Genomic DNA, 16,172 nt, shown 5'->3' on the forward strand with positions numbered 1-16,172 from the left:
GAGGCATTTCGACCGGAACGCTTCCTCAAGGATGGTAAACTAGACCATAACGCTCAGGATCCAGCTGCCATAGTTTTCGGCTATGGACGAAGGTACGTGGCTCTTCTCGTTCAGACTACTCGTTCAAATTGAACTGTTCCACAAAACTCTTCGCAGGATTTGTCCGGGTCGCCACTTCGCAGAAGGATCCATCTATGCGGTCGTGTCGGGGATCCTACACACCATGTCAATTGAAGCACCCCTCGACGAGCACACTCAGCCTATTCGCCTCGCCGACCACGTCAAGATGACCCACGGTGTCCTCTCGTGAGTATTGTCCGGTCCTCGAGAGGCACGCTTCAACCTGTCTGAACCCGAATCGTAGATACCCGGAGCCTTTCGATTGCATCATTAAGCCTCGTTCTCCGGAAGCTGAGATGCTGATCCGAACAAGTTTGAGCGAAGACGACGTGACAACCCTCTAATCATTGTCTGCCAGTGTAGGAGAGTTTGACTGAAGCGGATGGTCGTCATGGAGCATAGGAAAAGTAGTCGTTATAATTTGAAGTTTTGGTCGTGTGCTCGTGTGTTTACACTGTAGCGCTGTGATGCTGGCGGCGTTGTGAATACAACTAGTAGCATGAAGTGGTGGTTCATATACAGGTAAAGATATATACCAGCGGGGCAGGCATGACAATGTGAAACAATCGTATCGAGCATTCTCTGACACCCGAAGTCGTCATCTGCGTCTGCCTTCCAAGTGAACTCTTATTCACCTCAATGACATCAAGAGCCATCCTCTAATATGTCCGCCTTCCACTTATCGACGGGTTGCATATGGCACTACGTTAAGGCAACAAACGTGAATATATCGGACGACGCGGTATTTGTGTTTGACACCAGGACTCAAATTGTTACTCGGCTAAGCGGCGAAGGGCCAATGGGAGTTTCGTGGACTCCTGTTGTAGCCGATGATATGATTGTAAGATGTATCTGGACAACATGCCCGTTTCGTACTATAGTGTCTCTGCAGCCACCCATAACATCAAAATAGTAAACGTCTCTAGAACCGACGTGGCCGAGAACAACAAGCGATAAGGAGCGACCTCGAGTTCCGAAACAACTCTCATAAAGTCCCCATAAGGAACACTAGCTAGGATCAGTGGTGCCTGAGCAGACACCGAATCACCCCAATCTTGCCCCACAGGACCGTTTCTATACCCTCATAGCTCGAATGAGAAGGCGCGCGTAGGTATTCAGTACTATGGATGCATCCGTATCGGTGCTCTACCGCCGGATGGATGCATCCATACCACGGTACACGGATGCATCCCAACGGCACACAGATGCATCCAATAGTAGAAGGATGCATCTCCTGTGGGGAACGGATGCATGACGGATGCATCTAGGAATGCATCCGATTGGGCGCACCCCAGCTAGCGCCTTCGCCGCCTTGTCCGTGCTCACGTTGCGCGACGCAAACCTTCGTTGTGGCGCGTGGTATGTTGATCCAGCGATCGTGAGCATTTGACCTTGAGCGAGCACATCTAATGGGCGTTGACATTCGCGCTGACCCGTTTCAAGGCCACACCGGAACCAGCGTACTACAAGTCAACGGACGGCTATTTGGCAATTGGAACTTCAACCTGAGACAGCCGAACCTCCACCTCCTTCCCTACATCATCGCAAAGCATGGGTGAGTGTATCATACCGCCACTCTGCTCGTAGACTCCACGCGAGCAGGAAAACGTACTCCAGACGCGCTATCAAAGACGGTCCCGATCTAGTGTGCGGTGCTCAACCGCGCGATGCTCATCGCGCACTCGAAAACAAAGGACTGGGACGTCGAGCGCCGCTTGAACGGATTTTCGTATGTGCAGGGGTCTGGCGATGACCACGAGCTATGGGGTATGGTGAGTCCTCTGTGATAGAGCTCCCCCGCTGGTTCACCCACTCACTTCCTGCTAGGGCCTGACTGCCGAGCTCTTCTGGAAGCATGAAGACGCGCTCCTCAGCACCTCGCGAGAGGAGCTCCCGGAACTCGTCCAGGAAATTTTCGAGCGATCCAAGACTCGTAAACACCGCGAGACATGGAAAACATTTCCTACTCCCGTCAGGGTGACGAACGGACGGCTGTACGTCGGCAACGCTTCCGATATGCCCTCGGACGTTCCCAACACCCTGGCTGATGTGGATGGTCGTGTATCCTTCATCGTCGTTTCCGCGACAGCTCACGTTCCCCAGACCGACACGCCAGCAGCAGAACGCGTGGATGGGAACCAAACACTGCCGGACCAACACGTCCTCCGATTCAAGCTCGCGGAAGGGAAGAAGGACCAGCTTGCGTTCCCCCAGATTCATCGAGAAGCGTTCCCAGCGAGGGGATACCGTCTGCGTATGCTGCGACTCGGGCAAGGACGCGAGCGTTGGCATCGCCCTCGCCGCGCTGCAGCTGTTCTTTGACGATCAAGGGCAGCTACTCGAGCACGGGGCTGCAGGTACGTGCGCCCGCATTCGATAGGACGGAATGTCTTCTGATTACGGTTGTAGCCTCAGCAGCGAGCAAGGAGTCGATCCGGACACGATTGTGATGGATCATCTCTAGCAGGCTGGAGGCGAACCCGTCGCGTGTTACGCTGAAGCGGGTGCACGAATTCTTGCTCTCGTCTCCGTCTTACCGGCGCAGATGAATCATATCTCCCCCACTTACAAATGTGCAATGCCAAAAAACACGGCTACAATGTATTTATACAACATCCTCCTTCCCTCATACACTACTCCTTCCTGGGCACGAGCTGCACGCCCGACACTGTACTATACATAATCAACCTGAACGCCGCCTGCACCCCCGCCTTGTACGTTGACGGCACGACGAGGTACTTTCCCGCCTGCAATGTCAACTTCTCGATGATCACTCCCGAGATGGCGTCGCAGTAGGGCCCAGACGTCGCGACGTGCCGTCCTAGCGCTCCCGTCCCCGTGGGCAGGTTGAAGACGGTGACGTTGAGTGCTACGGGAGGCGACGGCTCGGTTAGCTGCAGGCGGAATCTGAGCTGGGCCGGGTCAGGGAGTTGGAGCTCGTAAGTCGGATTCGAGGAGTACGAGCTCGAGCTTGGTCCGCCGCCCGCTGTTTCTCCGGTGCTGCGGTTATACGATCACGATCACGTCTGGGCTCGGGCGCAAGGGAGTGTCAAAGGCGGCACAAGCAAGGCGTGCGTACCATTCACCGCGGACCGCTTTGCTTAACATCCCTACGCCCTCTTGGGGAATGGGCGTGAGGTCGAAGCGGTCCGAGCACTCGACCCTCAGGTCGAACTTGCCGATGTGGTGCAGCTCAAAGGCTGAGACTACCAGACTATAGTGGTCTCCCGCTGTGGGCAAAGCTCAGATGAACGGGGATGGGAGAGGGTGCTGATGAGAGCGGATACGTACGTGGTATGCGTCCGGACGCATTGGCATAGCCGTATGTGTAAGGACCGGAGGAAAGAGCGAGATCGTTGTGACTTAATCTAGCTCAGGGTCAGTTTCTAATAACGTATGCAGTGTCGATTCAAACCTACTCGCTGATCCTGGCGCCTTGAGACCAAGCGGGCATGATGTTTACGGGGATCTGTCTGTCCGTGCTCACAAACACTGATATTGCCGACTTTGCGTCTCTGCTCGCGCGCGATGCTCTATCAACGCGCGGGTGTACGCGTAAGTGATACTGAGGGTTGAGGTAGTAGGAAGAATAGATGTCGTTCCCGCCGGCGGTCTTTTGCGTAAAGGCTGCTTCGACCTGAACAGGCAGTTGCAATCAGGATGTTGGTTCGTATGTACTTGCCACTTACGTCTTGAGAGTAGATGAACTTGTTCGGTGTGGTCACCCAGGAAGCGTTGCGGTGTGAGTACACTGTAAGCGTGAAGCCAACGTCTTCCCGATCGCCTTCGTAAGATGCAACAAGTGCCCAGAGGTTCTCCTCTTCGGACACTCTCGCTTTGACCTGGTGTACGGTGAGCTGGGTATTGGAACGTAAACATGCATGGTCACTCACAAGGGCGTGGGGCGCGTCTGTGTACTCTCCCTGAAGAGAGGATGGTGAGATGATTACGACGTTGAGCCGACCAGCTAGGCGCACCTTGCTAGACAGAACAACAGCGGCTCAGAGGTTGTCAATTGAGCAGACTAGGACGTCAAAATCGATGACTTGAGGCGATGGGACGGCATCGCGGACGTGCACAAACCGACCGCGCAAGAAAACAAGAGTTTGCTTTTGCTTTTGAGCTGCTAGAAACGCACCCTATGTACCATGAGAATGTTAAAGCCCAATGACGTCGCCTCAACGACGCTTTTGTCCCCCCTTCCCCTTCTTTTGAGCGCGTTCATGCTCCTTCGTCCCCTCCCGCCTCATCTGCCTCAATTCCCTCTCCCGCCGGTCCGCTTTTTCATTCGCAGTCTCGCATTGGAAGGTCGCCGCGGTCCAGCCAAAGTTGCGGGCCAACCGGTCGCGCAACCTGTGAGCATATGTATTAGTAGGTCAAGACGCGTCGTGTCGTCGACTGCATACTGAGTGCGATCATATGGCCTCAGTGTGCCGCGCTTGGGCTACCAATTCGATCCAAGTCAGAATCGCGCAAACACGGCTGAAAGGACTAGCCTACGGTGTGATAGGTTATGGCACCTCCCCCCCACTGCCAATTGTTGTTTTTGGGGCCTTTGAAGCGATTGACAGAGCCGTGGGTCTGCTCTTGGATGAAGCCTAACCCCCTCATTGCCTGCAAAACATCAGCTGAATACACAATATGCGATCATGAAGGGCTACCCTGGTGAAGGAAGACCAGCGGATTGTCTCAAGATCCGCCCCTTCTTCACGGAAGAGCCAAGAAAACACCTGTGAACGCGCTCAGTACTGTGCAGGCAGCTTAGATGGCATGTACTCACTTCATAGTCCTCTCTGTTCACAATCTGTTGCTCCTGGCGCCTCTCCTGGTGTGCCATGATGGTGCCCAAGGATGGATGGATGTATGGTGAGTGTATGAGGTGAGGACAGGACACAGAGAGCTTGCAACAGGGCGGTATTTGGGTCAAGAGCGAATTTTCAGGTGTTACGGGCGTCACATCGTCGCACTCGTCGCACAGTGACTGTCGCGTCCCTCATATGTATGCAATAAATATATAGGACAGACCACCGCTGTAGTAGACTCTTCAGTCAACCATATCAACTTCATTGTCGTCTCTTGTGGCTGCCTCCCACAACTCCGTTTCCTATAACGTTTGTCAGTCACGTGACATCGAAGTCAAGAAGCGTACTTACGATCCCAACTCCGGCTGCTGTATACGAGCGCCGACACTTATCTAGCAGGCGTACATAGCGGTGGGCTTGCCTGGTCAGCCGTTAGCCTTAGTCACGACTAGATGTGTGATGACATACTTTCGCGCGTATGCCGCCGTGGCTGCCGCGTCGCGTTTGCCGCTCGATTCATGTACGCGCGCGCGCCTCGACCACTTCCCTCGGAACCAACCGAAGTACCGTACCGTTCGACGTGTCTCCTCCCCGAGGAGACGGACTTCCTCTCGCCAGCGAGCGAGCATGGCACTGCATCGGAACCAGTGCACGCGTTTGACTCGCCCAGGCATCAGTTACGAGTAAATACATACAAGTGGGGGACAGCATACCGTCTTCAAGGAACGCCTGGTACTTCGGGTCGTTCTGCTTGTAAGCAAAGCCGAAGTCTTCCCAAATCCAAGAAACCGTCTGCTTGCTCCGATTCATGCTCTCACGAGCGTCGTGCATGATGAAGGGGACGGCATCTCGTTTGCGAAGGCGACGATATCTGCGCGACGTTGACGGTCCCATTTCCGTCGAGGCCACCGTGTGCTCTTGGGAATCCGACACCGAACGGTCCTGTTCCGGAGCGTCCAGCTTACCCTTGGCGGCGCTCTTGGTTGTCCCCTCTTCATCCTCGTCTGCAGTCATGCCCAGCGCTTCGAGGGCTACCCAAGCCCGTCTGTACTCTTCGGCAGCCGCCGCGACCTCGTTGTTCTTACGGTGAATCTTCTTACCGACGCGTAGGGTAGGCCGCTTCCCAGTCATGTCTATCTTGGCGAGCTTGAGTGTCGCGCTCGCGATAAGACCTGTTCGGAGGTCGTTGAGCGCGTCCGCAGCCTGGCCTTCGCGCACCTTGATTTCCCAGTTGACTAGGGTCTTCATCGACGGCCTCTGCAAGATGAGCTCATGGAAGCTCGAAGGGAGGGGGACGACAACGCTCTCGATCTCGCGCCACAACGCCGACTTCGCGGACTTCGCATTTTGGTCGCGTAACGGCGGTAGACCTCGTTTGGCTCGCTCGTCCTTGCTCTTGAGGTTCGGTTGTAGATGCTCCTTACCGCGGAGGGGGAATGTGTCTGGCAGCGAAGTCGAGCCCTTGTATTCACTCATTACCTCTTTGGCCGCGGCGTCTAGCACAGGCTGAATGACCGAATTGAATGCCGGCGTCCACTCCGCCAGCCTCGAGAGGAAGTCAAGACGGATCTGATCACTCGTCTTCTGACCTTCTTCGCTTTCGTCGTTCTCTTCGATCACATCCAGCAGATCCTCCCTGTGGCTAGAGTCAGCCGTGATCTATCAATTTGTACTGGCGGAGATATACCGTAGAGACTGGAGTTCTACCCCTTCGAAGACGACATGAAGCACGCTGAGTGCGGCATCCGAACCTTCGTGTTCGACGCTGCGCGCCTGCGCTATCTCAGCGAGGAGCTCCTTCGTGGTCGGTACTAAAACGGACGTCGCCTTCACTGCAATATTCCAAGTGAGGCCACTCACCCTTGTCTTCCTTGACTTCGTAAGGATTCTTCAGTTTCTTGTGTTTATCTAAATCGCGAACGTCCGCTAGCCACTGGGCCTCCTCCGCTTGCATTGCCACAATTTCGTCCACGGTGAAGTTCTCTTCGAGCTTCTGCATCGTTTCTTCCATCGTGGCCAGCTGCCTCCTCGCCTTTTCATACCTGTCTGCTAGGGTGCGTGCTTGACGGAGAGTCAGTGGCGACCAGAGTAGTTCCAGTCTTTCGCTTACCAATGCTGTGCAGCTTGCGTACGTTCATGTCGCCAAGGAAGTCGTTGAGTACGTCATGACGGTGTCCCGGTGTCATTTCTTTCGTGCGAGCGGCGAGAGAGTTCAGGATAGACCATATTCGTTCGAGGGCCTCACCATCTGTCATGCCGACGCCACGGAGGTAGTAATACGAAAACTTGAACCGGCAAGCCTGGATGTGCGCGGGCAGGTGAAACTTCCCGACCGCCGAGAGGAGCTCGAATACGAAATCGTCTGCCGGAATAGATTTGAGGTGTCCGTATCGTTTTTGTAGTTCCCTGATCCGCTCGTGGAAGTGGATCCGATATTGACAATTGATATCGTATCCGACCGCGAGCCAGCGTAATGTCTTCCAGTACGGCCTCAATGCCGTAAGCTGTACCCAGTCGGCGTAACAGAATCTGGTGACAGAGATATGGCGGTTAAACACACCGCACATCTACTCGGCGATCAGGAACTTACGCCTCCGGGCCATTCAGATCCACTGAACCCAAGGGTAGCGTGAACATGTGCCGCGCGCAGGATAATCCTACAGTACCCGTTACGCGCCCGCCATATCGTGAATAACCCATGGCCCCAAACTTGTGGCAGGTGGTTGGCTGGAACACGACGATGATGAGTATGAAATCGCCGTCATCGGTGGAGACGTACTTCTTTCTTCTCTTTTGGACGCGTGCGTTGAAACTCCTTGAAGTCTCTTTCGTCGGCATGATAAGCCGCTCCGAGCGTCAGCGGTTCATCTGCCTCATCCATCGGCTTATTCTTCTGCGTCTGCTGAAAGTTGCCATCGATCGTGTAGTGTAAGCCATCCAGGTATCTGATAGAATTGTCAGTACAGATTCACAGACCCATTCGCGTTGAGACTCACTCATCCCCTTCGGGCCTACCGGTCTTCTCATACTTGGGATCCATGTTGATGCCTGGTTGCGGGCACGCCGGGCAGCGAATGGCAAGCACACCCGGTTCGAGTTCCTGTGTGGGTTCTACATCGGCGCGTTTCGTAGCTCGCGTGAACATGAACTCCCGTGCGGCTGTCATGAGCTCGCGATAGCGGTCCTTTTCCGCCGTCAGGTTCAACGCTGGAAGGGGTGGGAGAGTAAGCACCTACCGGAACATCTTCTGGACACACCATATCCGTGGTGCGTCGCAAATACTCGAAGTAGTCATGGGTGGACATTTGAGCTTGAAGACCCAGCAGCTGGTGATCGCGGAGTCCCGAGATCGTGTACGCCGACTCTGGACGTTTCCATGTTCCGGGCCACAACCCGAAGTGGATCAGTTGAATGGGCTCGGGCACGGGCTCGTCCGTTTCCGGGTCAAGACACGGGCAGAAGCGTACTGGATACTCGTGAATGCCGTGATCATGTACTATGGTCATGTTGCGTGGTCCACGACTGGCATCGCGCATTCTGCATGGCTCACCGAATGGATGGCCAAGCTCGATCGTCAATCTAGCTCCAGTCGGGCTTTTGACCGCTGCCAGTGACTTCCTGTCCCAGAAGCCCAGATCCGGCGCCCAGACGTCGACCCGATGGAACGGAGTCCTCACATGAGACGAGATCGTGCATTCACCGCATTCGATAGGGGCATTCAGACAGTCGAAGCAACGGTACATGATCTCTGTGGTATTCCCCGAGAAGACGGCGGAACAGGAGTGGCATTTCGTCGGGAAGATGGGGCCAGCCTCGCGACGCATATACGCTGCTTTAGCCGGTCTTGCCCATTGGTGGAGGAACTGTCTCATCCTCTCCGAAGGAGACTACGCAAACGTATGTTACACATGAGCGAGGTGGAAGATTAACTGCACGTACAATGGTGTTGTTTACGTATCGCCGCTTCCCGGTGCCCTCACCAGCTAGCTCAGCTTCAGCAACCTCTTCCGCTTTGCGCTTCAGACCGGCATCCACCTCGACTGCCCCTGGTGCTTGGAAATCCGGTAGACTCGAAACATGAGCTCGAGTGTCACTCTCCAAACTTGCCCATGGATTACGGCGTGAACCACTCGTCGCTGAGCCGCCAACGTGTGGTCCTGCGGCCGCTTTCGGCTTGGGGGGCTTTTTCTTGGTCATGTATGAGCAGGGACAAGATATGATGAAGTGGTTGTGATCTCAGCAGGGGAAAATGGCAGAGCAGGGGGCTATAGGGATCCAAGCCGGTGTTCAACAGAAGCTGAGCCTGCTCTCGCTCTCGCTGTCTGGGAGAAAAAAACTGCCTAATTAGGAAACTTATGGGCAGTGGGCCTCTCTATCAGGTGGCACCAAAATCGCGGTGACTTTCGCAAGCTTCAAGCATATCTATAACATCTTTGGCAGTTGGAAATATACAAGTTAACTGAATACGAGGACGGCTTCCGCACGCACGTCGAAGATGCCCTCATGCAATGATGCAGGAGCAGCTGTGCCCTACAACTTGTTGTTCCATTACAGAGCTGCACATCCTGATCGTGGGCTTCTACTGTCTCCCGCAAGGCGACCACGTTCTGCCTGGGCGATGTCGAGGAGATAGTCCTGAGGATGGGACAACGCCTGGTCCATTCGTCCAGGTCGCCCATCCTGTCTTGTTTCCTATGCACGGCGACAGGCTTGTCGGTGCGTACAAACAAGGTACATTGTCAGTAATGTCTACACCATCGTACCTGTTGCTCGACTTCGTTGCCCAATTCAGCAGAGACCTGGGTAGATAGCAGGGAGCTCGGTAGAAGTCATACATGGAGACCTCTATCCCTTGAGCGCGCGCGTTGTCAACAACATCTTCGATATTCTCACGCATTCTGTGGCGGAGCAGCTAAGGCCGACATAATCGGAATACAAGTTGCTACCGCGGACACGCCGGACGACATGCATTCGGAATTTTGCTTTGAGAACATAGGAACCACGACATGAACAACCACTTGTGACGATATGCCTTTCTGAACCAAAGTCTTAGACGGACAGTCATGGACTAGGTGATACAGTCCGTTTCCATGGACTTGTCTCCAGCGTAAACGAGTGACTGCGCTGGACGGGTGTACCAGGAACACTTCACACATGCGCAGGTCGCACCAAACTGCTTCTGTAGCGTTCAACATCTAGTCAGAGTCCTGTATGTCCATATGGTCTACGTACATTGACAGTAGGGCGATACCATGTGTATGAGATCTCCCACGGTCAGTGAACTTCAATGTATTAAGTCAGGGACAGTAGTCCCAAGCCACCGCAGAAACGGGTACAAGTACAAATGTACAGTGGCTCTGGTGGCAAGAATTACCTCAGTGTGAAAATGTGCTGTTTATCGTCTCAAGGTTGATTCCTTTGTTAGGATCCTGATGTTGGAGTCAGGACCTCCGGCAAGCTACTGCCAGTGGCACCTTCTGAGACTGGGCTCCAACTGTCGTAGATGATCAGTCGTGTGCTCAGGCATCTTGCGCCGTTTGCCCTTGTCTGGATTTTTGAAAGATTTACTAGAGCTCCTCTGATTACCCATAGCCTGTTCTTGGGCATTTCACAGGTTGAGATATAAAAGACTTCACAATACACCCATTGTCGTACATCAGACTCGTATACATCATGTTCTTAGCTGGCTTGTACTGCTGCTACTGCCACGCCTGCCATGGACATACTCACCCTGGTACACCTACTGGATATTGAGCTAGATTGCAGACTTGAGGTCAAGGGAATGCACACACGCACTCACGATCAAACCGTCTTCTTCATGCACATCCATCCTCGACAGCTAGACAATGAGGATTTATGCCGCACCCTGACCCTTCCCTCCAAGCCTGAGACGTCTGACACTTACTAGTCTACTTACTCCTTCGTATCTCACACAAATATATCATCGATTCACTGCGGACTTCTATCCGGTGCAACATTCGCTCCTACATTGCTGAATTGCAGTATAGCGCCTAATCGGCACAGCCAGGAATGAGCACGTGCCAGGCAACACGGTCACGGACGTTGACGCGACTTGGTTTTCACACGGTGCATACGCGTCCTTCGGGTCGCGTGATGGCCTTCTCTCTTGCGACTCTACTCTTCTCACATCCTACAGTTCGTTGCGACCTCGACGCGTACCGCGGGTTTACGTAGTTCTTCCATTGGTTTCTGTCCAGTCAGGTAAGTACTGGTCTCCAGTAACCTTCCACGCGATCTGACGCGATGAAAGCAATCAGATCTTCCACTCTAGCGACGTCGCCCCGGCAATTGCAAGCTTCAGGTGGGGTTAAATGTCTGCCAGCCTCACACCTGCTAATCTGTTCCTTGTCAGCTAGCAATTCAGTACGTATACATCACAATTACTATATCACTGCACGCCCCAGAGGGGGACGACAGTCCCGCCCTCTGCGGATCTCCGTGTTCTCAGGACGAGACTCCGTCTCACGTCCGCTTCCCTCTGGCTTTCAAACCCTCCTTCTCATCTGATCCACTCCTCTTTTCACTAGCAGGCTTTCGTTGCGAGTCCGGTCAAGTCTCCTCCGCGAGCCGGAATATATTTCGTATACATGTTAGTGTTCTATATACATCCCTGTCACGCCACGGAGGGGGACGTCAGTCCCAACCCCCGTGGGTTACCGTGGCCCACATATGACGAGACTACGTCTCACGTCCATTTGCTCAATGTTTCTATGAGACGCTCATTGTCTGCCGCCAGCCGCTTCCCGCTGCCGGACTACCCCAATCTTGTCGTTTTGGACGTGCTCTTGGTAGCTCACGTGTGACGCTCACAACGATGGCCCACCTGCAGTTGCCCAATGGGTGAGTAAAGATGATCAGAATCCTCGCGCATAGGTAGACGTGCAATTGACATGTTTATGTTTTTATAGCAGCATTAATCCATTCGAATACAAGCCTTCTTCCGAAGACATGCAGACAACCTTGCCACCCGGTGTGACCGTGAATCGGACAGGGCCGCGTAAGTTTCCCCGGGACAATATAGTGTACCAAGCTAATAACTTCGTATCAGCGCCGGCCGCACACTGGATCGAGGCTTTCGATGGTCTGGTTGCTGGGCCGAGTTTCCACAGCGGTTCCATCGTGACGTCGCCTAATGCGACGTTTGTGCCACGCTTTGCGATTGCGCACAGTGAGGTCACGACTTTCACCGATGGCCGTTGGGGTCGACACGAGTATTCTCGCTGGCCGCAGGCTTACGATCACGATCTCGCGCACGTGGCGTGCTTACCACGCGTCCATTCTGAACTCGCCCCGAAAGACGACATTCTCTGGCGGACTTGGCAAGAGGAGGACTGGACGACAGTCAATAGCGGGGTTGTCCGCATGGGCCTGCTTCAAGCGGGGCTCTTTGACGAACTTGAGAGAGCCGCCTTGCGGGCATCCCAGGCTGCCTCAGATTGCCAGGACCCCCCGCCGTCGTTGGAGTACACCCGACTGTTCCTCTCGCTTTGCCTTAGTCACTGCCTGGATCGCCTTCGGGCGATCCCCGCAGACCGATCTGTCATCATCGCTCTTGCCGCCCACGTACAGCGACTCTCACTTGAGCTCGTGGGCCTTCGTGTGTACCTGGACGTGGTATCCCCTCGTATGATGAGTACGGAAGACTATCGGGATCAATTGCTTGACGTCGTCGGGGCTCACACCCCCGACCCTAGTCTCGCTCAGCTCCTCCATCGGGCCGGAGTTCCTGTATGGCTCCACCAGCCTTTCCGGCCGAGTGTGGCGATATGGCAGGTCGTACCTGCCACGGATCTTCCATTCCAGTTTTCGAGGAAGCCCGCGTATCCCCGCCTGGTGCTCGCTCTTCGAGATCTATCGGGCGCCCTTAATACTGCAGGCGAGGCACAACGGGCGATGACGGCGGCTGTCTATCGGCAACCTTGTGCCTCGCAACTTCCGCAGCTTCGGCCAGAGGAAGAACACGATGCCGCTCCGGGCACGAAGAGGCCCCGGCTTGAAACGCAATGGCCGAATGGATGGGATTCCACTGTGGGGAATGCGCGCCCTGTGATATTCGAGCGCGATGCCCGAGAGGCGAAGACCCTCCCTCACGAGCTCAAATCTCCCGCTCCTCGCCTTACGTATTCAAAACGTCGGGCCGCGCGCGATCGGCGGCCCGGGAAGTCGTCACTCCCCGTTCCTTCGCCCCCTTCCAAATCAGGCTTCGTCATGAACCCCTTTCGCAAGCACTACGCCTCACGTACGATGCAAACGTCCCCTGTCTGGTTGGACGTCCTCACACCCCTAGAGCCCTTGCCTCAGCCTACCGCCGCCGTTACTTACTACTTCCCGCCACCATGGATGCTGGACTGCCTCGACGGCTACGAGGCCCCGCGCGATCGGATGTCACGCTACATTCATCATTTCGCGTCGATTCGAATGTTTTGCCGCCTGCGACTTTTCGACCAGACCATTGCAGGTCGTCCCTTGACCATTGCCGAATGGCGGGATGCCCTGTGGGGCGACTACGAGACAGATGGTAACAGCGCCCCTGATCGATCCGGAGCAACTTCCAAGGACGCTGCCTCGGCCCGTGCGAAAGTCCGTCATCGTCTGAAACAGTCCCTGCGAGAACTTTTCGGGCAGCACGCTGGTCTATCATCGTACGATCCTGCATCTTCGCCTCAGGTCGGTCAGGATGTCATCACTGCGGAGGCGGCGGAGACGAGAGACCACATCCAGCATCGTTTGGTATGGGAGGCTCACGAGACCAACTGGCGTTGTGAGCTCCTCGCCCTGGACGCCCTGATGACCGGTTCGCGCAACTGGGGCCAGATGGAACGGTGGGCACGTGAGGCGCATGTTTCGGAAGTATGGGGTCCCCCGCGATCTGGCATGGACATTTGTCCTGATTGGGAGTCGCCCGACGTACACTTTTGTTGGTCGTCCCCGCCGGAGGACGACTGGGAGTCCAGTCGGCCGCATCTCAAGGCCTTCGTCGAGCTCCTTTCCCGCTGGCCTGGTCGTCCAGCAGAACTCGGGGATGAGGACCTCCCTGTCCGCCTGCAAGTTTGCGACCCTGAGGAATTCCGTCGGGTGCAGACTATAGCGGTGCGGTACTACGTACGTACGTTCATCGAGAAGTTCCAGCGACTTCCGACACCCCCCGTTCGCGACGGTCTTCGACCCGCTCCATCGGTACTATCGTGCTCGCCCCCTGCCATTATCGAATCCTCGCCCCTCGCAACGATCGAGTCCTCGCTCCCTGCCACTGTCGAAAACGAAGGTCAAGCCGTTCCTGAGCCAAGTTCCCCGGGGTGTGGATAATGGTACATGCTCGTTGATTGTGGCCTTTCGCACCGTGCTCTGTCGTTATCTTCCGCCTGATCTGACTACTGGGTCGAGTTGACATCGGAGTGGGTGAAGCGCATCATCGTGTGCGGTCTGACGTGTTCAGGATTTCAATAGCCCAAGACAGCTTTGCACGAAGGGGCGAGGGTATGCCAATGAAGATCTGTGCGATATTTCGACATCGGTTTGTCACATTTTGGGAGTAATTGCATTCCTGGGGTCTTCGTTTTAATACGGCATGCAGGATGGCTCGTGAACAATCGCCGCGTCAATTTTTATCAATTTGCGCCTAGGCACTGCAACCGGTCAGACCACCTCTACGGACAAGATCATTATTGTGATAGCCTGGTACACCCGGGTGAGTGGCAACGATGTCCGATGGTCGAATCCCCCCGATGCGACGGGCAGGCACACTACACTGAGGGTCTACGTTTGTCCTTCCAGGACCTCGATTGTCATCACATGCTCGTCGCAATGTCCCCCTCACGGAGTACAAGATGAAGAGGCTCTCAAGTTGGGCAGAGATATGTAGTATCTCGATCTCAACAAGTCTTCCGCGACATGACGTACCTGGATAGCAAGCCTGTATGCCGGTCTGCGTGCAGTCGGCCATGTGAAGACTAGAAATATATTTCTCCACCAATTACGACGCCTCGGGTCGACTGCGCCGAGGCATCTCAGATTGATTGGAGTTGGAGACCAGCACGACACGGAGAGCCAAGCTAATCAGTCGCAAATGCCTGGTCATAACTCTCCGCATGCTCAATGATTAACCGTTCTCTATCTAGAGGGTTCTGTTTGGACGTTTACGCCGCTGTCGTCCGGAACAGCGGCGTGATTTAGTGAGGTTGCGCCATTCGACTTTGCGCCTGATCGTGCTGTTGCGTGTTCCTCATCTAGTTCCTTTCCCTTCTCCGTCCGCCCCCGACGGTGCTCGTGTTCCCCCCCCCCACTCTGCCGCCTCTTGGACCTTACCATCGTACGCTCCCTTCTCCTCCAACCTTCCGTCACTGACTCGCATTGTCATATTCCAGATGGGCTTAACGCTTCTCAGAGACGATGAAGCCGACTTCATCGACATGATGCGCCATTCGTCCGAGGTTCGCAAGATACTCGCGACTGGCGAACGTGGTGCGCAGAGGCGCGCTGCCAAGAGAATCCACATCAAATACCTCGAAAAGTTTGCTGATCCTCTGCCCGGTGAAACTGACGAACAGTTCGAGGCCCGCCGTAGCGAGAACAAGAAGGCGAAGCGCCTTATCGCTGAGGATGCAGATGCTTGCAAGACTCGCAAGGAGCACGCGTTCTCAGTGAGTACGCGTGGCGCAGTGGGTTTGCCCCATACTGATCTCCGTCCTTCTTCCTACATCAGCGCATACCCGCGTAGTGGTCCTTGGAAGCCACCCCTCGAATGTACAGACGACACTAAGGCTCCGTACGACACTGACTACGAGGACTCCGATGCGCCGGTGACACCGGAGCGTCCGGCGGACACGCCATTGCCTTCCTCGAACGGACCCGCTGTCTCTGACATATACGGCCCTCTTATTCGCAGTGTCATCCAGCTGAGGGCCCATGTTGACGCGCTTCCTCCCGATGCTCGCGCGAAAGTTGTTGCGACTGTGACCAAGTTCCACGAGGAGACGGGGACCGTGGCCGATTTGATGGCACTTCTCCCCTCGCCATCGTCGGGATCGGGGAAGGACAAGCATGAAGAGTCGCCTTCCGACACGAACACGCGAAACAAGTACGCAGTTCCTCGAATATCTGGGCGTTTGTGCCGACACTGACATCACCTGGGCAGGAACGCAGGCGCAAGTAGTTCGAACGCTTTAGAGAATCGAGCAGGCAACGAAGCCAAGGTAGCGGACGACGGGAGCGAGGAAGATTCGGACGGTG

General features: G+C 55.0%; 6 protein-coding genes across 6 annotated transcripts in view; 4 read left to right on the plus strand and 2 right to left on the minus strand.

Annotated features, from left to right (window-relative positions):
- Nucleotides 1-464, plus strand: part of DICSQDRAFT_72422 (cytochrome P450) — a gene marked incomplete at both ends in the record, with an annotated part of 3,247 nt that extends 2,783 nt beyond the window's left edge. Inside the window, 3 exons of the mRNA XM_007371251.1 lie at nt 4-92; nt 157-306; nt 365-464. Coding sequence (XP_007371313.1) covers nt 4-92; nt 157-306; nt 365-464 — 339 coding nt within the window. The remainder of the gene's footprint in view (nt 1-3; nt 93-156; nt 307-364) is intronic.
- A 1,323-nt stretch (nt 465-1,787) lies between these two features.
- On the plus strand, nt 1,788-2,442 carry DICSQDRAFT_150669 (uncharacterized protein; the record flags this gene model as incomplete). Its single annotated transcript, XM_007371252.1, has 2 exons — nt 1,788-1,892; nt 1,948-2,442. The coding sequence occupies 2 exons, from the start codon at nt 1,788-1,790 to the stop codon at nt 2,440-2,442; spliced, it is 600 nt and encodes a 199-aa protein (XP_007371314.1).
- Nucleotides 2,443-2,753: 311 nt separating this feature from the next.
- Nucleotides 2,754-4,957, minus strand: DICSQDRAFT_175357 (uncharacterized protein; the record flags this gene model as incomplete). The annotated part of the gene is made up of 9 exons (XM_007371253.1): nt 2,754-3,120; nt 3,200-3,350; nt 3,412-3,488; nt 3,540-3,757; nt 3,810-3,962; nt 4,014-4,043; nt 4,621-4,734; nt 4,782-4,850; nt 4,901-4,957. 9 exons carry the CDS (start codon nt 4,955-4,957, stop codon nt 2,754-2,756), a joined length of 1,236 nt encoding a protein of 411 aa, XP_007371315.1.
- A 207-nt stretch (nt 4,958-5,164) lies between these two features.
- DICSQDRAFT_150671 (uncharacterized protein) lies at nt 5,165-8,428 on the minus strand (the record flags this gene model as incomplete). Its single annotated transcript, XM_007371254.1, has 11 exons — nt 5,165-5,224; nt 5,274-5,343; nt 5,391-5,583; nt 5,636-6,558; nt 6,610-6,733; nt 6,783-6,983; nt 7,033-7,451; nt 7,513-7,649; nt 7,702-7,867; nt 7,919-8,106; nt 8,159-8,428. The coding sequence occupies 11 exons, from the start codon at nt 8,426-8,428 to the stop codon at nt 5,165-5,167; spliced, it is 2,751 nt and encodes a 916-aa protein (XP_007371316.1).
- A 3,595-nt stretch (nt 8,429-12,023) lies between these two features.
- On the plus strand, nt 12,024-14,090 carry DICSQDRAFT_19356 (uncharacterized protein; the record flags this gene model as incomplete). Its single annotated transcript, XM_007371255.1, has 1 exon — nt 12,024-14,090. A coding segment is annotated over one exon (2,067 nt), but the record flags the coding sequence as incomplete, so codon positions are not given.
- A 1,217-nt stretch (nt 14,091-15,307) lies between these two features.
- On the plus strand, nt 15,308-16,095 carry DICSQDRAFT_175360 (uncharacterized protein; the record flags this gene model as incomplete). Its single annotated transcript, XM_007371256.1, has 2 exons — nt 15,308-16,020; nt 16,086-16,095. 2 exons carry the CDS (start codon nt 15,308-15,310, stop codon nt 16,093-16,095), a joined length of 723 nt encoding a protein of 240 aa, XP_007371318.1.
- Between the last annotated feature and the right edge of the window lie 77 nt (nt 16,096-16,172).

Source organism: Dichomitus squalens, assembly GCF_000275845.1.
Source record: "Dichomitus squalens LYAD-421 SS1 unplaced genomic scaffold DICSQscaffold_94, whole genome shotgun sequence".
NCBI lineage: Eukaryota > Fungi > Basidiomycota > Agaricomycetes > Polyporales > Polyporaceae > Dichomitus > Dichomitus squalens.